Source organism: Neolamprologus multifasciatus, chromosome 3 (genome assembly GCF_963576455.1).
Source record: "Neolamprologus multifasciatus chromosome 3, fNeoMul1.2, whole genome shotgun sequence".
NCBI classification, from domain to species: Eukaryota; Metazoa; Chordata; class Actinopteri; order Cichliformes; family Cichlidae; genus Neolamprologus; species Neolamprologus multifasciatus.
The window spans coordinates 34203623-34226076 of record NC_140441.1 but is presented as its reverse complement, the minus strand read 5'-3'; the positions used below and the strand labels follow the sequence as shown (position 1 = coordinate 34226076).

Below are 22454 nucleotides of genomic sequence, written 5' to 3'. Positions count from 1 at the left end.
AGCATTCTGTACATTTTGGATAGTAATTTGGGGGTTTTAAGAGTAAAAAATTGAACCACACTTGGTGGTGTTTGTAGTTCAACTTGACCCAGTTTAAATTTCTTTTTTATTATGGATTTAATTTGTTGATATTCTAAAAATCTTTTCTTGTTGATCCCATATTGTGTAACTAGTCTGTCAAATGAAATAAATTCTGTTCCTTCTAGTATATGTTCTACATATTTGATTCCTTTACCATTCCAATCTGAAAAGTTTATCATATTATTGTTTTGTAATATGTCAGGGTTGTTCCAGATAGGTGTACGTTTGCATGGGATTAATGAAGACTCCGTCAATTTTAGAAACTCCCACCATGCTGTCAGAGAAGAGCTGATGTTGATGCTTTTGAAGCATTCATGTCGTTGGATGTTTGAGCTGATAAATGGTAGATCTGAAATCTCTAGATTATTGCAAAGTGCTTGTTCTACATCTAGCCAAGGTTCATCTAAGAGGGTATGTTTTAGCCATCCTGAGATAAACTGAAGCCTGTTGGCTAAGAAGTAGTGCTGAAAGTTCGGTAGTTCTAATCCTCCTTTATCCTTGGTCTTTTGTAGTGTTTTTAAGCTTATACGTGGGGGCTTATTTTTCCAAAGGAATTTGGACATATATGAATCTAGAGATCTGAACCAATCTTGCGGCGGTTTAGTTGGGATCATTGAGAATAAATAATTTATTTTTGGTAATACCATCATTTTTATAGCAGCAACCCTTCCCATGAGTGATATGGGTAGACATTTCCATCTAGCCAGATCACCTTCTACTTTCTTTAAAAGTGGGGTATGGTTTAATTTAGTTAGATCTGCAAGCTTGGGAGAAACATTAATACCTAAATATTTTATATTTCCCGATTGCAGTGGAGTAGAAGAGGAATTATGGAAGCAGCAATTAATAGGAAGGACTGTAGATTTTCACCAGTTAATTGAGTAATCTGATATTCTTGCAAAAGAGTTTATCAATTCAATCACCCCAGAGATATTGGTTTGTGAATTTTGGAGAAAGAGTAACACATCATCAGCATAAAGGCTGATTTTATGTTCTACGTTCTTGCATTTTATGCCCTTAATTGCTGAATTCTGTCTAATTGCTGCTGCTAGTGGTTCGATAAAAATTGCAAACAGTGAAGGGGAGAGTGGGCATCCCTGCCTGGTGCCCCTCAGGAGACATAAGCTGGAGGATGTCTGGTCATTTGTTCTGACACAAGCTGTTGGGGAATTATATAATATTTTTAACCAGTTGATGAAAGTTTGGTTTTATGAGTAATGTTTGAAGACAACAGTAAAACAGGAGTAAAAAATAACAATAATTATGTGTGTCTGTGTTGACCTTGAAACAAAAAAATATGATCCTCTGTAATAGGAACTAATATGAGCTCGTATTTATGTCTCTTTGGCACACTTAGAAATGTTAATGTAGGTAAACTGGAAAATTTATTAATATATAAATTAATAATTATAAAATATAAATTATATTATATTATTATAAATTAATAATTAATAATAATTCAGTGTCCAATCTCAGGTCATTGGCTCAGGCGCACTGTTTTCTTTCACTCTACCTGAGCTCACCATCTCAATGACAGCCCCACTCTTTGGTGTAAATGAGTCTTTAATTTGCTTTCTGTAACTTGATTTTTCTTACTTATTGTGTGCTCACTGTCTGTGTGTTTGTGTGTGTCTGTGTGCACAAACTTGACCAAATAAAGTAAAAAAAAAAAAATCAAAGAATAAATAAGTTAGGGGTTAAGAGTCAGAATAGTTCATTAAATGAGTCATGAGACGTGAGAATCACTTATTTTTTTATGCTTCCATTTTTTGCTAAAAACTGATTCAGTGCTAGTTTTACTGCGCTCCTTACACCAGTACAATATTCAAAGTTGTCACTAGATGGTCACAGCACTCAGGAGGAACCTAAAACTCCTCAGAGAGAAGTCCTGCAAAATAAATCCTGCAGTTTGTTTCTCTGTTCAGACGTTTGGTGGAATCTCATGTTTGTTCCTGATGCTTCACTTTTTTTCTTGTTTCAGTTCCAGCCTGAACTTTGAACTACATGATCACACAGTGGATTCTCCATTTTGTGCCAAAATCTGTTTTGAGTTTTCAACAACAGGTGGTTAAATCCACTGTTTCCCCTGTTCTGTTGTGCCTGCCTGTGTTAGAGACTAAAACATTACACACATCACACTGGAGTGGGCGCTCACAATCAAACCTGACAGATCCTGGAATTATATTTTTATCTTCTGTGGAGAGATAACTGATCAAAAAATCTCTGTCCTGTATTATGTCCATGACAATTTGTTTGGGCAGAAATCTGGTTTCATTTAAAACAACGTATTCACCTCAACACCTATCATGTTCATGAAGGAGTTGAGGTGTCAGAGTCTCAGGAAGGACGAATCAGACTTCAGCTGTTCAGACTCAGGACTGATGACTCGGGACTGGACCTGTGTCAGATGAACACTGATCATGGCTTCAGCTCTTTTGTCAAAGTGAGTCTGAGAAAAAATGAACTTTTTTTTATTATTTCCTTTCTGTTTGAATCTAAAGGAGGCCACCTAAACACACAAGATATCAATGGAAATGCCAGGACGTCCTCTATTTAGTACATGAGGACTTAGCTAAAATAAGTCAAAAGATATAGACTTAAAACAAATGTCCATTACAGAGGACATAAATGCTGCTTCTCAGGAGGATAAATGTGTCAGGTTTGGTGGTGAACGTCCACTCCAGTGTGATGTTGTGGTTCTCCTCTGCCTGATAGCAGGTCTGTGTCACATTGACTACAAATGATCCTGTTGAGGAGACAGAGAGGGAAAGAGAGGAGCAGACACACTGAGAACTGGAACAAATCTGTTGTTGAGCTTTATTTGGAGTTCATAAAGTGAAGCTGTAAACTAATGTCGGATTATGATATTATTTTATGCTATGTTAGACCCCTAATTAAAGATTGTGAATTATTATGTAGTTTTAGTTTGCATTATGCTCCTGAATTAGAAGAAGGTGATAACGATTACATTTGGTAAACTGATTTGCATTACATTAGACTGCTGATTTATTGTGAATGAATGATATTGTTTTATGATGCATTATACTGCTGAGTTATAAGAAATACTGTTCCAGAAAGTCATCGCCTTATTTGTCTGGTCAGAAGAGAACAGAGCATACTGCCCCATCTCATCAGGAGCAGATAAACAGGGAGCCAAGGTTGTAGCTTAGGCGCTGTGTGTGAGAAAGAATGTGAATGTTTAGGCTTTTATGATTAGGTGGGGGCCACTAGAGGCTATAAGAGTTTGATCAAGGCTCCACCATTTTGAGATCTGATGCTGTCTGCTGTATGGTGTCCATCTCCCACGCGTGTGTTCATTAAATCATCGTTTGACTTGACCCGGCCGGACCAGTGTGGTTATTTGTGGTTTTCCTCTTGTATCCATCCCCAATATTTGAATCCGTAACACTAACCAGAGACACATGAGGTGAGGATGATGAGCAGCAGGATCCTGCAGATCATCTTCTCCCTGTGAGAGGAGACAGAGGTGAAGAGTCATCAACACATGAGGTCAAAGGTCAGTCAGTACAGCTAGAAGAAGGAAAATCTACAGTCTGACTTCATTCACTCATCACAACATCTACAAACAGAAAGAGTGCCACAGTTATACTCTAGATTCTTGTAATTAGGTTGTGCATTAATGAATTATTCATGAATTATTAATTATGTTGTTACAAATATTTACAAAAGCTCAGTGTGTACACTCCCTGTAATAACTGTGAAATTCTTTTTTTTGTAATTTTGAAATAAAAAAGTGAAAAATATTAATGTTAAATCATTGAGATGAACCTTGTTGGATTAATTTCATCGGCTGTTTGACGTCTGTGGTGACGTAATCAGCACGTGACGTGAAGGCTTCAGCAGGCTGTACTCGCCATTTGTTTTTGTGACTTTTGACTTGCTGCGACTTTGAAAGTTGTGAATGTACAAGAAGTTGGACTTGTTGGAGTGAAGAGGAGAAAATCACAAAGCAGATTCACAGTTTGTCTGTATTTTGCTGACTTTGCTGTTTGTTCTTTTTCCAACTTGCAGACACGCCTGCCTGCACATACCGTCTGTGACTTTGTGTTGGAAAGTGTCATAATTACATCATCTAGAAAATAGAATCTAAATATGATTCTACATCTGCTCTTCAGATCAGAAATAAATTGTTTGTGCAGAAAGCACCATTTGCACGCGGAGCTGCATAAAAAGCAAAAACTTAAAACCTTCATGAGGTCATGTGATTCATATCAGAGCTCAGATTAGTAAACTTAAAGTTAAACCGGACCTATCGAGAGGTTTTTTGAGTGAAAAAATAAGTCTAGAAGCCCCAGAATGAAACCGAAAGTTAGAGAGGATTTTTTAACAGACGTCTCCATTTTCTTTTTCTTTTCTTTTTTTTTTGTGTCCCGTTTGGATCTTTAGCCATCAGAATTGTTGTCTTAAGGCCAAGAAAGATGCCACGTGGATTTATTTTACCAAGTGGATCATTATGGCCTTGCCATATTGGTCCATTTGATTGACCTTTATTATAATTATGTATTTATTTTACAAACGGGACAGACATGACTGGGGGATAGGACAGGGAGAAAGGATGAAAGAAAGAGAGGGAGAGAAAGGGGGGAAGAAAGAAAGAAAAACAAACAAACCACCTGGATCACCTGTATGGAGAAAAAAAAGCAGAAGAGAAAGCAAACAAAAAAAGAGCAACATAATAAAAAACAGCACCATCACAATAAACTAGCTAGCAGTAGATAACAGTAGATACTAAATATTAAACGATATTGTGCAGCACGCAAGAAAGACAGCGCACAATGTGCTTTGAGGCAGCAGCCAAGAAAGGTGTAGTCCGCGTCTGTGCATACCTGTGTGGATCAGCATGCTTGTATTCCAAAGGTTTCTCCATGTAAAGATCTGCTAGGGAGTGTGGGGAGCCATAGCCCCGTCCCCCAGGGTATGAAGCAGGTATGGAGGAGATCCAGGCCCCAGATATCCAGAGGCCCCAGAGTACGAGGACCCGAGGAGGACCACCAAAAGGGGGGGAACCGTGCCACCCTCCTGGGAAGAGCTGAGTAGAGCCCCAAACGAGAGGTCACCCAGCAGCTATGGAGCAGAGGCCAGAGGGGGTTGCAGTGGCGTGCCCGCGGGCTCTGCCGGCAGCCAGCTGTGCCAGAGAGGACCGAGCTTCAGGCCCAGAGGCCAGAGGCCTGAGGGCACCCCACCCCCCGGAAGGGGCCCAGCCGGGCCACAGGCACCAGGCCCCGCCAATCGGCCACCAGGAGTGAGCCGGTACATACATGAGCGCCCAGCCCTAGTCGACAAGAACCACCAACACACCAACGTCTGAGGGCATCAGCCACCGGCAGGGAGTGTGGTGAGGGGAGATAGGCCTCCGTACTTTGGAGGGCCTGAGATGTACCCAGAGAGGTTGAGTCTAAGACCCAACCTGACATATAGACACAGACGAACAGGCGCACATGGACACAAACGTGCATTCCCACCCCCATATACACAACCAAATACTCGGCACTCACCCAACGTGTAGACAGGCACAAATAGACACTGCACAGATAGTCACACTCCCCAAACATACTCTATATCCCAGGTCCAGGTACCCCCGCCTCCAGAGGGGCAAGCCGCACCTAAACCCAGGAGATGTAACCTTTCTCTCTGGGGTGGAGGCGTCTCCATTTTCTCCTTCCTAATTTCAAAGGATAAAAACTCTGTGTTTGCCCGCTTTGCGCAACAGGTTAGTAAATTTCCCTCAAGAATGTTGGACTTTTTTGCTCATACGCTTTGCCTGATAAGCTTGTTGTTTTATTTTTGTTCTTCCTTTTACACTGAATTGTTTCTATCCTGTTACAAAGGATAGCACTTGTGTGCTGTGGTATTCCAAATAGTGGCATGTTTGTGTTTCTTTACGGTAAAATGTGTAAACCACTTCTACCAGTAGTTGTGTTTTGTTTTTTCTATTGAAACTCACTCATGTTATGCATATTTTGTGTTTGTGATGACCTGTTTTTGGTGTTGGTAATTTTCTTTTTGTTACGTCGCTGGCAGGAGGCAGCGTCATCAGCATGTCTCAGTTTTCGGATTAACTGCAGTAAAGGTTTGTTTTTCTTATGTGTTTGTGATCTAAACCATATTTTCTCTCTCTCTCTCTTTTCATTGTGAAGTTGAGGGCACAAAGTAGCCGTATGTGTGTGTGAGGGTCACATCCAAGTGTGAGTTCATTCTCTTTGACCTTCTTTCCCTCAGTAGCCAAGCTGCCCAGTGGGAAGTCATATCGCTGAATTGCTATTTTATTTGTACTAATGTCATTTATTTGTCTTTATTCGGTTTTACCATCATTATAAAACAAACTCCTTAATGACACAAACCACATTTTGCCTTTTTAAGTAATAAAAGCCTAGTTTGAGTTGATATTCTCTGTGTGGTTTTGTCTGACTCACCATCTCTCCACCATTCCTCTGAACAGAATTATTTAAATAATACTGTAGTTAAAGGTTGTTGTTCTGTGGTTTCACACTTTAGGCCTCATGAAGAATGTCGGCTGCACAGCTCTCTTTATTTCAATATTCAGTGCGCCTCTCTTCTGTCCTGCATTGGGTGAGCAGCTGCTTTATTAAGCTCAGAATCATTCTCGTGTTTTAATATCAAAACAAATCAAAACTTAATAAGCCTGCTCTACAATGTTTTACCACTTTACCACCAAGTTTGTGTGATATGAAGAGTTCCCCATGATTGAAGCTCTCATTCAGAAAGCACAGAAACATAAACAGAAAATATTGGAATAATTGAAACATTCAATAATTAAAAATATTTTAATTCATTTGACATGTTATATGAGATATTAAATAAATATCTGGATTGAAATTACATTTCTGGTCAACTAATACTTGATACAATGATTTATTCATGAACAGAGAATTATTCCTTGTTCAGTGTTGCACAGTAAGTTTCTGTGTAGTGTTTCTGAATAAGAGTCGCTGATTGGTTCATGTGCACATATTCGGCTCATTTCCAGCTCCCTTTGACTATTGTTGGACTAGAGTAGTTTTGCATAATTCACTCTTAGAAATGATCTTTATTTATCTTCTTCTGGGCCTTGATGTTGTATCTCAGGCTGGTAGTTCTTCTTATTGTGTGCTTCCTCTGTCCACATGGAGGAAGCACTCATAGTTTAGAGCTGTGTTTTAATCTTTATTTAACCAGCAAGTCAAACTCTGGAGAAGGCTGCATGCTAAGATCGTCTATTTAGCATCTATTTTATGTTTATGGCGTCTTTGTTTGGGTTTAAATCCAAAACCTTCTTGCCATGAGGCAAGACTAGCATTTACTCTTACAGAATTGGATTTGACACTGAACCTTATGTACATGAGATCTACAGGGGACGACTGCAGTGTGATCCACAGCTCGCCACGAAAGGACGACTCGAATGTCTCCTAACTGATCTGAGGGTCAGCGACACGGGCAAATATCGGTGCATCGTTGTCCTTCACAGCAAAAGTAGCTCTCAAGAATGTGACGTCACCGTTACTAGTAAAACAAATCACTGGCTCCTCTGTCGTTATGCACTGCAATATCTTAGTAGTAATCAGTGATTAAGAATCAATAAATGGATTGTACCCAATAAGTATGTTTCTTTACAGTCATGGATATTGTTACATTGTGCTTCATGAAAAACAAAAACAAACAAGCACATATTCACTTAAATCGCTAATTATGTCCATGTTCAGATAACATCTCAGAGTGTGTGTGTGTGTGTGTGTGTGTGTGTGTGTGTGTGGGGGGGGGGGGGGGGGGTCTATGTAAAAGATGACTGTAGCCAACATAATGTCACACAGTAGTTTGTGAATCCTCAGTTTTAGCTTCATGTTACCATTGTGTAAGGTGTTTGGACCAGAAGTGTCCACTGTCCTCCATCTTCCTGCCTTTGTGCCAGAAATTAAACTGAGTTGATAATTAAATAAATAGTGAAGGATTACTCCTTCACTAACATGCACCAGGAGCTCACATGGAGAAGAGAGGAGGCTGCAGGAGCTGAGCTCTTTTGTAGGAGGGACTAACATGAAATTATATTTATGTCAACATTCCCCTGCAACTTAAAACATCATAATGATGATATGATGATACTTTTATGGGTGCAGGTGTTCAATGCCCACTCATGAAATTCAGTTCCTCAGGAATAAGTTGAACAACCCATGCTCACAGAACCCAGAAGTGAATCACACAAAGCAGCTACCATGCTCACAAGAGTCAGTTTGGCGAGTGCTGCAGCAGATTCACAATCTCACAGGCAAATGTGCTCTTAAAGCTACAATTTGCATGAATCAGCTGACTTCTTACAGGGCAAAGAAAACCTGTGCCCATAAAATGACACGATCTGCTCGGGGCTTTGACACACCTGTAATTTCATACATCAGGACAAAGAGAGGAGAGGAGCTGATGTCCAAAGAGAGTAATGAGAAAAAGGGCGTATTGAGCTAAAATCGTGAAGAACTGTAATTTTATACTTGTTGATCAATGCTAAATAACAGACTAATAAAAACAAAATTTGAATTTCACTCCCAAAACTAGAGCAAAGATATTTGATGCAATAGTGGGAGGTAAATGCTTTTTTTCTAAAACTGCTCTCAAATCTTTTAAAGCTTTAAATCCTGTTACAATGAATGCAGTTTAGAAATATTCCTTAAAGCAAAGAATCAGGAACTAGACAAAGATTTTACATGTGAGTCAAGGCCCAGAGAAGAATCAAACATTACTGTTTGACTTACCAGAAGGACAGAAAGGATGATGTTAGTAAAGCTGACATCCATCATGAACAACCCACATCACCAACTGCATGAGTCTGTGAGTGTGCTGAGCAGCTCCTTTAGTCAGAGACTGAAACACCATCGCTGCAGGAAGGAGCGCTTTCGCAGACCATTCATCCCAACAACAGTTAGACTCTATAACTCCTCAATCACGATGTCATAAGTCACTGGACACTGAGAACATCCACGGTCACCACTTCATGCATAATGGACCTTCTATGTGTATGGACGTGTGCAGGTATAAATGTATGTATATGTATACATATGTGTATTTAGTGTGTACATGTGTGTGTGTACATGCCTATACATGAATAGTAGTGGTACAATAGTTATTTTAAGCTAGATAGTTTATGTATTGCACATTTCCACAACCATATCCACAATCACATTCTGTGTATGCTACCGTTATATATAGTGTATTATCTTCCTTATTTTTATTGTTTGTACTTATTTGTATTTTTTGTGTTTTCCTTCTGATATCTGTACCTGAGCTGAGGTAAAGCAAAAATTTCCCCGTCGTGGGATCAATAAAGTCTTATCTTATCTTATCTTAGAAGCAAGAACCTGACTGATTTTAGAATGTAGTTAAAGAGGTGCTATGATCACGGCCTCAGTCGTGTTCATGTTTAAAACAAGGTCATTGCTAGAGAGCCAATCAGAAACCTGAGTTGAGAACTGGATTAGGGTGGACACCTATCCAGCTGATGGGGCCTAAAGGAAGAAAGGTCACTAAAAGACTGAATAATGCCAGCTAAAGGAAAATTTTAGTGGACCCAAACTGAACCTTGTGGGACCCCGTAGTTTAGGGGGGCAATGTCAGAGGAGAACCTGTCTGTCCTAACAGAGAAGGTCCTATCTGAAAAATAGGAAGAATACCCGTCTAAGGCAGAGCCAGATGTACCAGCCAAATAGCACATTACATAGGATTTTGTGGTCAATGGTATCGAAAGCTGTGCTGAGATCAAGCAAAAATCTTTTAGAACAATTCTCTGTGTCAGAAGCCATTAAAAGATCTTTATAGACCCTTAAGAGAGCGGTCTCAGTGGAGTGCTGCTTTGAATGCCAGACTGAAAAGAGTCAAAAATCTCCATAGTATCCAATCAATGTGGGACCAATGCTGTGAGAGTCCCAGACAGGAAAGAGGGAGGTAATATCGAAGGAGCATGACAAGGATTTCATTTTAACTGTTACTGTAATTAAGTCATTTGGCGTGACTGAAAAAGAAGTAAGTGAAACATTATAACATCATTATTCACAGTGAGTTGTTTCTATAATCTATGCTAGCTGTTCCCTGTGGATCCCGTTTCTTGCCCATTTAGGTGGGATTGGCTCCAGCCCTCCTGTGACCCTGAACTAAAAAAGCAGGGATGAATGGATGGATCTTCATTTATTTTATTTAAGAAGCTAAATGTCTTTTCTGCTTCTAAAGGGCTTTGTCTTTTTGGTTTCTATCTGAAAACACAACAAAGTAAAGCACACACCAGTCTTATAACTAGTGATAGCACAAGTGAAATGTAGAAACATTTCATCCTGAACTTCTCTTCTTTTGTTTTTTTTTTCTTTAGTTTCTGAGGTTGGTGCTGATCAGCAGCTGCTGGAAAGGATGAAAAAAGTTTTGTTGACACTTGCTCACGTTAGGCATTAAAATGAGGACAATCTGGATGTTTGATTTCCACAGCACATCATGCATTTGTACATAATCACAGTAAATACTAACTGAGTTCTTAGCAGATAATTCTATTTTGATAATTCATTCAGTAACACGAATAACTATGTTTTTAAAATAGTTATCATAGCATCATATTATACCAGTGATGTTGAGTGGACAGCTGGCAGATCCGGACCAATGACCTGTCTCCACCTCACACAGGTACAGACCCGAGTCATCAGTCCTGAGTCTGGACAGTTGAAGTCTGATTCGTCCTTCTCTGAGGGCATCTTTGTCACTCTGGACTCGTCCTGAAAACTTTTCATCCCGAGACTCTGACACCTCAACACCTTCATGAACCTGATACAAGACCGAGACATTATTACTGATGAAGAGTTCACAGAGGATGTTGAGCAGCAGGATCCTGCAGATCATCTTCTCCCTGTGATGATAAAATTTGATTTGAGGAAGAACCTTTTCACACATGTATATGTTTTAAATAAAAGTATAAAAAAATTAACAGAGCTGAATTTAGTCTCACATGAACTTTTTCATCTTCTGAAACATTTTGGCGGCTACCCCTCAGCCTCTCAGCAGCTGCACTTCTGGTAAATGTGAAAATCACAGGTGATCTCAGAAAAGTTGACTCTGAACTTGAGGTCAAGATCACAGAGATTCAAACTCATCTCAGAGCTGACAACATGTCTCTGAATGTGGACAAAACAAAAGAGATGATTGTTGACTTCAGGAGAGCACAGAGAGATCACTGCCCACTTAACATCAATAGATCCTCTGTGGAGGTTGTCAAGAGCACCAGATTCCTTGGTCTTTACCTGGTGGAGAACCTCTCCTGGTCCCTCAACACCAGCTCCATAACCAAAAAAGCCCAGCAGTGTGTCTACTTCCTGCAGAAGCAGAGGAAGGCCCATCTGCCATCATCCATTCTTACCACCTTCTACAGAGGGACTGTCGAGAGCATCCTGAGCAGCTGCATCACTGCCTGGTGTGGTAACTGCACCATATTGGATTGCACTACCCTACAATGGATAGTGAGAGCAGCTGAGAAGATCATTGGAGCCTCTCTTCCCTCCACCAAGGACACTTTCAGCACCTGCTCCATCTGCAACGCCACCAGCACTATGGAGGACCTCACACACACTTTTCACCCTGCTGCCTTCTGGAAAGAGGTACCGGAGCATTCGGGCCCACACTGCCAGACTATGGAACAGTTTCTTCCCCCAAGCCGTCAGACTCCTGAACACTCAGTGACTGGACTGACACACACACACACACACACACACACACACACACACACACACACACACACACACACACGCACACACACACACACATTTCCATTGCACTGTCTTGTGTCTGTGTCGCCCTGTTCTGTCTAGTGTTGCACTGTCTTGTCTTGTTTTCTTTGCAATTTTTTGCACATTGCACTTTACGTAGTCCCCTGTTTTTCTATTATATGTCATATGTAGCACCAGGGCCTCGGAGGAAAGCTGTCATTTCACTCATTTCACTGTACATCATTATTCTGTGCACACTTTCAGCTACAAGATGTAAAATTGTCTGTTGACATCAGAGTGAAGTGTGTTCTTTTGTTACTCCAGTAACATGTTTAGATGTTTTCAGGCTGAGTTTATCTGTACCTGTCCTTGCGTTTCTCCGTCTCTGGCAGCTGTCTCTACGAACCATGAGCTCCTCTCTACGAACGTGGAAGAACATGTGAAGTTTTTTCTGTTGATTTTACCGGGTGCATTTCACTCACTGACCTGCAAGATAAAAACAAAATATCAGTGTAATAGATTTTCATTTCATCAGACCTCACAGATAAGTTGAGCATTAGCCAACAGGGGGCGTTTCTCACCAGAAAATAAATGAGGCAAAATTAAACAGGTCATGTGATCGGTGTTCTTTAAAAGTTCCTTTCAGACTCACTGGTTTATTTAAAAGGTGCATGTTAGTGCAGGATAAACAGGTTAGTTTGCTGCACTGTGATGGATTTAAGTACAGAACAGTGTGTGACTGCTGCACAGTGGCTGTGGTTTCATGCTCAGAGTTTACATCAAGTGTAGCAGAGATTAATTTGAGTTAAGCTCATGATGCTTAGATGATGCTGGTCCTCTTTGTCTGTTCACTGCTGCTGGAAACTTACCTGCTCACTGCCGCTGCTCTTCCTCTCAGCTTCCCGGAGTAAGTCTGAAAACTCACCCGCCTGCCCTCCTGTCTGCACCTCTGCTATGAAAAAGGAAAGGAAAGGTTAGACATGTTGTTCTTCTCCTCACTCCACCACACACCTGGAGAAAACCCTTCTCTGCAGCACTTGGCCTTGACAGCACAAGGTCCTGGACCACGTTTACATGTCTTCATAAGTTAACAGATGTGAAGTATTTTCACATACGGCCCTTAAAGCTTTTGTTAAAATGCTCCACAATGCTTGGTTCAATCTGGCTTTATGCAGGGAAATGTGTGATGTTAAACTGAACCATCAGCTGATGGAAATGTTTATTATTAAACTCCTCGCCTTCATCTGTTGGAAGTTTAACAGGTACACGTCCCTCACTCATCCTCAAAAGCAGATGCAACAGATGCTCCTGCCTTGGTTTGAAGACACCTGCATGCATACTTAGAAAATCCATCTGTACATGTCAGTAAGTGTCTCACATTATCATTATCTGCACAATATTCACCCATATCAGCCAAATCAGCCTCAAACTGTTTGTCGATTCCACTAATCAAAACTCTATTTCTGGGAAAAAGTCTTCTTGCTGGTTTATGAAGTGTGTAAGTATCCTCCCTCTTTAAACAATGACAATGTTTCACCTCCAGTAGTGACAACATTACACCTGCTGATTCCCCTGCAGCTTTGAGAGGGTTATTCACACTGCCCAAACCCAACAAGTGAGCAGGGTCATGATATGATTTATGTCATGTGTTTTCCATGATCGCTATGAGACACAAGTGGTCAGACTGTGAGTGTTAACACATCTTATTTCATCCCCATCACACAAAAACACTCAGCAGTGCACGCCTGTTTTATGCTTCCCACATCAACAGTTTCTCCTCTTGTGCAACAGACTTGCTGTGATCCAGGGAATTGTGCACCACATCATCATTTGCGTTACGCAGAACAAAGTGCACTTTATTCAGCTTGAGCCTGGAAGCTGATAAAGAGCATTCACTAATGTGTCGTTAATTCAAACTGTAAATGTAAGGCTGGAAACCTGTTTCAGAAATCCTCTGGATCGTACCATGAATCTCATTTGTTTCGCTGTTTAAAGTAGGGAAGGTGTGTTTAGATGATGCTTGCTGGTTATAACAACCAGTATCCCCTGACACCACACCCTGAACCCACTGCTCCACTCCTCCTCTGCAGCCGAGCACAAACCACACTGACCACACACTGCTACTAAGAATCAACATGAACACGACAGAATTAACCAGCATTGCTAAAAGAACAATTATCGAGGGCAGACATTTGCTGGCTGTCTTAACTTGTTATCAGCTCCCAACACACATTATCGGCACATTTCCACACATGAGTGTTGTGAACACTGAGTGTTTTATGTCACAAAACACAAACAAGCTAATTTTTCAGTTTCAATGATTCACTGGATGAATTTACATCTGAGATAAAAACATGTTTTAGTGAAAAACTGCACATCCATGTTGTTTTCTGGAAGACAGGTTCAGAGTGACTTCCCAACAACCTGCAGACAACATTGTGCTTTTGTTTCTGTGTCAGGTACAAAAAGGTGAACCTTATACACACCTGATTAATGTTTATGGGACTTATCTTGCTGGTAATGATGCTTTGGTTTGTCATTTTGTTAACAACATACACCCTGTTTCTGTCTGTCATCACTATAGCTGCATGTGTACAATGTGGATATTGATGTTATGTAACAACGAGGCGTGTGTCGACAAATCCAGGAAGTCTTTGATGAAGCTCATATTCAGGCTCCTTTCTTTAAGGGACGGTGATGTCACCGATGACCCCTGAAGTCTCGCTGGTTCAGAAAGTGTTTCAAGTGTTGGTGCAAGTTACGAACAGTTTCAGCTGTGACACAGAGGAGCTTGTTTCCATGGAGCCTGCTAAAAGGAGAAGGGTTTCCTCCTGTGTGGCAACACTTTGAGCTGATCTTTCTCAGTAAAATATTACACATAATGTTCACGTCAATAATGAAATGTGTTACTGCTAAAATATTCACAAGCTTTTGTGTTTTTCAATTCCAAGGTGAAGTGTTTGTTTTTACCAAGCAACTGGGGTACAACAACAACAACAACAACACCTGATCTATGGGTATCATCTAGGCAGAGGTGCATAGATCCAAACCTTTACAGGCCTGCTGTGGGATACTCTCCTCAGTACCATGTGAAAGGGTTTTCCAGAGTCGGGGAGATTATTACCAAAAAGAGAAACAAGCTCATTCCAAGCACAATGGGAGAAAAACAGAATTAATTCCTTAATAAAAATGAATAATGTCACCATCACCTCAGTATTCATGAGCACACTCTCTGTCCCATCCTTTGAAAACACTGCAACAGTTTTAACATCAACATCTCACGTCCTCTTGGATTTATCTAAACAAACTGTAATCAGACTGATGAGTTTGTTAATATTTGTGCGCTGTTCACAGTGTTGTTAGTTTTGGTCTAAAATATTCTGACTTGAGCTGTTTGCACCGTAGAATTTATTGGCATGTTGCACCTGTTGCTGCTGGTGCTTTGACATTTCAGCAGTCATATCAGTGTCACATGCATTGTGTTAATTCAGCATGAGTTCAGAAATACATGAAAACAGCTTAAAACAAAAATGCTGGAGTCCAGGAAAGCAGTCCAAAGAAATCAAAGTTCCAGCAGCAGGAGCCCAAAACTCAAACTGAGGAGCTGGGTCAACCATGAGTCCAGTTTAGGGGGCCCACCCTCAGGCCAACGGCATAACAGTCCATAGTGAAGAGTGGCGGCGGCGCAGGCAACTGAGCAGATCCAGACGCCGGACGCGTGGAAGACGGTGGCGGCGGCTGAGCAAACGAGGGCGGCGGCGACGATTCTCGGGCACCGGGCGTACTGGTGGAGGCTTGGTGGGTGCAGAACCAGACGATGGTGTGGTAACCACAGCCGACGAGACTAGACCGGATGGCAACGTGGCAACCGCAGGCGATGGAGCAGATGGTGGAGCAGGTGGCGGATGAACGGGCTCACCAGAGCCGCAGGCGGAGACGAGGAGGTGCCGGAGCAGTTCTCCTGAACCCCCAGCGGAGTCGAATGCAGAGCCGGCAGGTGCAGAAAAGTCCGGCTGAGGCGAAGCTAACTGTAGCTGCACAGGGCACGTACAGTGCTAACAGTCTGTCTGAGCTTTGTCAGAAAGATGCAGTCCTCAGCTGACTGAATGAGCTCACCAGAGCTTTCAGCAGAGGATGGCAGCAAGTGAACAGGGCTGGGCTAGAGAGGGACCTGGAAACAGAGCTAAAGCCTGAACAAGTAATAGAGCTAGAAACTGAACTAGAGGCTGAGCTGGTGATAAAACAGGAAACTGAGCTGATAAATCAGCTAATTGCTGAAACAAAAGTTGTGGTGGTGGTTGTGATGATGGTTGTGCTGGTGGCTGTGATGGTTGTTGAACTTGCGACTAATCAGGTAACTGACTCTTAGCTGCTCTCCTCTGGGGAACAGGGATGGGTACTGGGCCTGGCCGAACACCAGCCATCCCCACCCGAGGAACAGATACGGGTGCAGGGACAAGCTGGGTTCTTCCTGTCTTTACCCTGGGAGCTCGTGTAGGCGCAGGAGCTAGCTGGACCTCTGCTGCTCCCACCCAGGGAACTGAAACGGGTGCAGGAGTCGGCAGGGTCACAGTTGCCTTCACCCGGAGAACCGGAACAGGCATTGGCAATAACTGGGTGTCCGCCATCCTCACCCAAGGAGCAGGTACAGGTGCAGGGATGAATACAGCCTCAGTTAGCCTGGCAACTGAAGCAGGGACCAGCTGGACCTCAGCCACCCCCACCCGAGGAACCGGTAAGGGTGAAAAGGAAAGCTGGAACTGAGCTGCCCTTGGAACAGGAACTGGAAGTGGAGAGCGGCGCTCAGGAGCAGTAACAGTCACTGGGCAAACTAGGTTAATGGTGCCAAAGACAGTTTCAACTTGACACCGAGGTGTCACTGTGAATAATGTCTTTAGAGTTCAAACACACAGTAGCGGAGTTATCTGATTCAGGCGATACAGAGTCCACGGAAGACGAAACAGTGTTACTATTGATCTATTTTTACTTATTTATTTATTTGATAGATCCACCTTCCCCTTGTGTTGACCATTCTCACCTGCTGGTAAGCCTCAGTCCTGAACTCCTCTTCCCTGTATGGTTGAATGTGAAGTTGCTTTCCGTGTCTGAATAATAAATCTTGGAAGCACATCTCCTCCCTCTTTTTAGTATAAAGAACCTGTGCACCTTACTGTGTTAAACATATAAACATGCATTAAAGCCACTAAAGTGTCTTATAGTCCCTTTTAACAGGCCTGCTGACACATGATACACAGTAAGATGTGTTTGAATACAACCTGAAACCTGTTAATGTTCTGATTTAACAGCAGATTTCTCCACATGCAAAAAGTGGAAAATATATTTGTTTGACATTTTAATCACAATAACAAAGAAATAAACTGTTGGTAGATCCAGTTTTTACAACAAATCATTCATCAGTAAAAATCTAACTCAAATCAAATACAACAAATTCAACATTCATATAAAAAAAAATCCAACCCTGCAGGGATCAAACATCTGATCAAACACCAGGGTTGGACACAGACTTTCTAATCTGACATCACAAAGTTATTCTGAAGATGTAAATCTAATTAAAAACTCCCCAAAACTACTATGAGAAAACCCTTAAAAGGTTCAGTGACAGAAGAAAAATCCTTTACATATAAAATCAACAGAGGTTCCTGATAAATAGACTAATAAACAGAGAATAGCTGAACAGTTTCTGTGACACAGACGTAAAAATGTTTAAATGCTCCATGATTTTCATTTCTATCCATCATCTTGAACACTGACTATAAATGTGTTCACTTCATTATTGTGTGATTTGGTTTCTTCACGTGTCTCCTTCAGTGCAAATAAAGGACTGTTAGAGTGTGTGCTGTGTGTTTTTCTGAAGCATGACAATCCTTTCCAACAAGTATTTCCAGCTGTTTGTCTCCACTCTGCACTTTAGTCTTTCTTCCTGTCATGTCTGTGTTTGTCCACCAGGTGTCTCCCTCAGATTAATTTCTCCAAATCAGAAGGAAAAGATTTGTGGAGACGCTCTGCCTGCCAGACACAGCTCAGGGCAAAGAAACATGTCTATCCTCCACAATATACAGGCCTGTGTTATTTCGTTTTATATTTAAATGTATAAGTGATCAAACTTTTCATATGAAAAATAATATTGAATGTCAAACATTAAATATTTAATTTTTGTTACATTTACAGGTTCAAAGTTTACAGTCATATATGATCAAGAAAATCAACAATCTTCACATTTCAGAAACTGGAACGAGCTTTAAATGTGACTAAAATAATGATAAAACAATCAATTCTCTAATCATTGACTAACTGATGAATCACTGCAGCTCCAATATATTGTTGCATTTGACAACCCACTACAGCAACTACAGAATAAAACCACTAACCAGACTGATGACAGATTTCAAACATGCTGAATATGAAGAGTAGTATCATTTAAACTCACATGATTATCAGCCATAAGAACAAATTCAGATTTATATTGATGTAAGGTATATAAATGTAAGTACAGTTTGAATCAGTGCAATATTATTTTCACACATCAATGGACCACTGAACTTCTCAGCTTCTAAAATGTAAAGCCTCATTTAGAAACTACACAAGTACATATAATGGTCAGGGATCAACATGAACCTGTCTTCTCTATTTGACTTTAATCAACTCTGGAGTGTCTCCATCTAAGCAAAGCCAAAGTCCAGCATAGAGCGGCTGAGTGAATGTGGTCTGGACTCTGTGGAGGAGAGTCATGGTTTCAGAGACGCTGTAGAAAGACAGAATACCTGCTCTGTGATCCAGGTACACTCCTACTCTGGAGGACCGAGGACCTGAGAGGTCAGTTTGGACTTTGTTGTGTCGAAATTTAAAACTTCCTGAGTACCAATATAATGCCCAAGATTTGTTATTGTTTCCAAATAAACATTCATTCACTCTCCCTGCTCTGCTGATATTCTTGTATGCGACTGCTACATAAACTCTTTCTCCCCTCCACTCCACCTCCCAGTAACAACGCCCAGTCAGACTCTCTCTACTCAGGACCTGAGAATAGTAAGTGAATCTGTCTGGATGATCAGAATAAGACTGTTGTTGTTTCATTCTTGTTACTTTTCTGTTCCCCTCAGATAATAACAGATATTTGTGCGCTGTGTTTGGATCCAGTGTGATTTCATGTGAATATTTTAAGAATCCAGCTCTGGTCTTTGGCTCTGGTGGTGACAGTAAAACATCCTCTTCAGTGACTGTCAGTGAGATGTTTGTCCATTCCTCTCTCAGAATGTCCTGTAGTTTATCTCTGGTCTCTGACACAGCTGCTGTCACATCCTCAAAGTAGCTCAGAGGACGAATATTGATGCTGGATGAGTGTGTAGACTCACTGAGTGCTGACAGTGAGGGGTAGTTGTGTAGAAACTGGTTGTGATCCTCTGTGTGTGAGAGCTGCTCCAGCTCGCCGTCTTTCCTCTTCAGCTCAGCGATCTCCTGCTCCAGCTTCTCCTGAAGCTCTTTGACTCGACTCACTTCAGTTTCCTGTTGGGATCTGACCTGCTGCTTCACATCAGAGCTTCTTTTCTGGAGGAGACGGATCAGCTCAGTGAACATCTTTTCACTGTCCTCCACTGCTTTATCAGCAGAGCCATTGATGGCCTCCACCTCCTGTTGAAGCAGCTTCACATCTTTCTCTCGCTCCTGGATTCTCTGCTGGATGTTTAGTCGTCTCACCTCGAGCTCCTTCTGCTTCTCAGTCCTTTCTGCTGCAGCTGGGACTGTTTCATGGCCTTTATGTTCATCCATTGTGCAGAGATAACAGATACTCTGCTGATCAGTACGACAGAAAATCTTCATCACCTCATCATGACAAGAGCAGATGTTCTCCTGGAGCTTCTTGGAGGGGGCCACCAGCTTGTGTTTCTTAAACTGAACTACATCATAGTGAGGTTGGAGGTGTTTCTCACAGTAAGAAATTAAACAGACTAAACAGGACTTGATGGCTTTCAGCTTGCTCCCAGTGCAGACATCACAGGCCACATCTTCAGGTCCAGCATAGCAGTGATCAGCTGGAGCAGCTTGGAGTCCAGTCTTCTTCAGCTGCTCCACTAAAGTTGCTAATATGGTGTTTTTCTCCAGGACAGGCCTCGGTGTGAAAGTCTTCCTGCACTGAGGGCAGCTGTGGATTCCCTTCCTGTCCTCTTCATCCCAGAAACTTTTAATACAGTTCATGCAGTAGCTGTGTCCACAGGCTGTAGTCACCGGATCCTTCAGTAGATCCAAACAGATGGAACAAGAGAAGGTTTCTCGGTCCAGCTGAACTCCTTTCTGCGCCATTTCTCCTCTCAGTGTCAGTGACTGTGTGAGTTTCTCTTCCTTATAACTGAAACTAGTCTGATCTCTGATCTCAACAACATGTTTCTGCAGTGAATGGAGCCTGTCTTGTTTATCAGGCTGTGTCTCATTCCAGAAAGAGGAGCAGTTTGAGAATGATACTGTTTTTTTAACCCTCTTTTTTTACTGCTCACCTCAACCCTTAAGCTTGTTAACCCCTTCTTCTATATAAATACACTCAACTTTAGAAATAATAATAATAATCATGATAATTAGTGCTGTCAGTTATAATCTCATTAAAAAGACGGATCCCCCAGTGCGTGGGGCTGGACAGCGTTAACGTGTTAGCGCAGTTAGCTTGTTAATGCTAATGTTGATGGGCTATCCTTCCTCGTCTCTCTGTGTTTGATGTCTCAGGTTTTCTCACAGGTTCAGGACAATCCCTCACTGCTGCAGAGACACAAACACATCTGAGTCTCTCACATTCATTTAGTAAATATTACTAATAAACAAATTATAATTTCCATAGAGGTTCAACTTATCCAAAATAAGTTTGTGAACTGAACATGTCATAAAACTTTCACTGAATCATCTTACCAGTGACGTTGAGTCGACATCTTCCAACACTGAAAACATAATCAGTGTTGACCTGTACACAGGTACAGACCCGAGTCATCAGTCCTGAGTCTGGACAGTTGAAGTCTGATTTGTCCTTCTCTGAGGGCGTCTTTGTCACTCTGAACTCGTCCTGTAAACTTTTCATCCTGAGACTCTGACACCTCAACAACTTCATGAACCTGATACAGGACTGAATCTGTACGCTCAGTCATCAGTTCACAGAGGATGTTGAGAGTTTTGGTGGATCTGTCAGGTTTGGTGGTGAACGTCCACTCCAGTGTGATGTTGTGGTTCTCCTCTGCCTGATAGCAGGTCTGTGTCACATTGACTACAAATGATCCTGTTGAGGAGACAGAGAGGGAAAGAGAGGAGCAGACACACTGAGAACTGGAACAAATCTGTTGTTGAGCTTTATTTGGAGTTCATAAAGTGAAGCTGTAAACTAACCAGAGACACATGAGGTGAGGATGATGAGCAGCAGGATCCTGCAGATCATCTTCTCCCTGTGAGAGGAGACAGAGGTGAAGAGTCATCAACACATGAGGTCAAAGGTCAGGCAGTACAGCTAGAAGAAGGAAAATCTACAGTCTGACTTCATTCATTCATTAAAACATCTACAAACAGAAAGAGTGCCACAGTTATACTCTAGATTCTTGTAATTAGGTTGTGCATTAATGAATTATTCATGAATTATTAATTATTTTGTTACGAATGTTTACAAATGCTTAGTGTGTACACTCATTATGTCTAAAAACTCCTCAGTCATTCAGTTTCCTAATGCTGAGGATGAGTGGCATGTTGTGTTGTGTTAAGAATGAAATGTGCAAAAGAATCTATTGTTATCTGACAGAGTAAATAACAGTTTTTCACATGCAGGATTCATATGAAAAAAGAACAAGAAAAGGAAAGAAAATAATAAAAAACAAAATGCAGACAAGATGTACAGGTATGTGGCTGTAACATCTGATTATCTAATAAAATATGTTAAAGACACTTGGACAGTTTTTACAGTTTACCAACAACCAGAGCAACAGGACAGATCAGCAATGTACCAAAAAAAAAAAAGGTAAAATACTTTCTCCTGTTGTCGCCTCTTCTTTCTGCTGACATCCTGCAGAACAGCAGGAAGACATGTAGTTGCAGGTTGATAATATTCAGTGACAGTTCCAAACAAACATTCAGGTCTTAAATAGTCAGAGAGTGGGTGAGGTGGAGAAACAATATCTTGCTCTATAACTGTTGTGGTTTCATTCACTCAGAATATTCAAATTGAAACCTCTCTCAGAGCACGTATGCAAATATACAATGAAGCATTCAGTAGACCACAGACCACAGTTAAGCAACAACTGGGTTCTAGGATACCTGTGTACTCAGATTTAAGGTCAGAGACACCAACAGTAAACTGGTTCTTGACTAAACAGTCATTTGTGACAGCAGGAAATATATCTGGAGACGAGGAAACCAGTGTGAATCCTACCATGAAAATACCTTCGCTCAAGTCCAAAAGTGCTAATGAGAGAGCATAAAGTCCCAGGCTAAGATCACTGGGTGTGTAATGTTTGAAACTTGTTCTCAGAGAGGAGATAGACATTTTTAAAGCTTTGCTAATGAGTGATATGTCTGACTGTGTATCTAAACAGACTTCAGCAGACATGTTCTCGAAAAGCAATGAAATACTATGTGGGGATTTTACAAGGA

At 41.3% G+C, this 22454-nt stretch overlaps 1 protein-coding gene, 1 long non-coding RNA gene and 1 pseudogene across 3 annotated transcripts; all 3 read right to left on the bottom strand.

The window, feature by feature from the left end:
• Positions 1-1659: 1659 nt before the first annotated feature.
• On the bottom strand, positions 1660-12806 carry LOC146522726 (uncharacterized). Its single transcript, XR_014873004.1, has 5 exons — positions 12692-12806; positions 12186-12308; positions 11069-11564; positions 3495-3550; positions 1660-2827 (listed from the first exon to the last, which is right to left on the bottom strand). It is a non-coding gene; the product is annotated as an uncharacterized LOC146522726 (long non-coding RNA).
• Positions 12807-18179: 5373 nt separating this feature from the next.
• Positions 18180-20182, bottom strand: LOC146522725 (tripartite motif-containing protein 16-like). Its single transcript, XM_085153540.1, has one exon. It carries the CDS (start codon positions 20139-20141, stop codon positions 18468-18470), a length of 1674 nt encoding a protein of 557 aa, XP_085009666.1. The 5' UTR covers positions 20142-20182; the 3' UTR covers positions 18180-18467.
• A 521-nt stretch (positions 20183-20703) lies between these two features.
• On the bottom strand, positions 20704-21330 carry LOC146522724 (uncharacterized; annotated as a pseudogene). Its single transcript, XR_014873002.1, has 2 exons — positions 21204-21330; positions 20704-21096 (listed from the first exon to the last, which is right to left on the bottom strand). The product of XR_014873002.1 is annotated as an uncharacterized LOC146522724 (transcript).
• Between the last annotated feature and the right edge of the window lie 1124 nt (positions 21331-22454).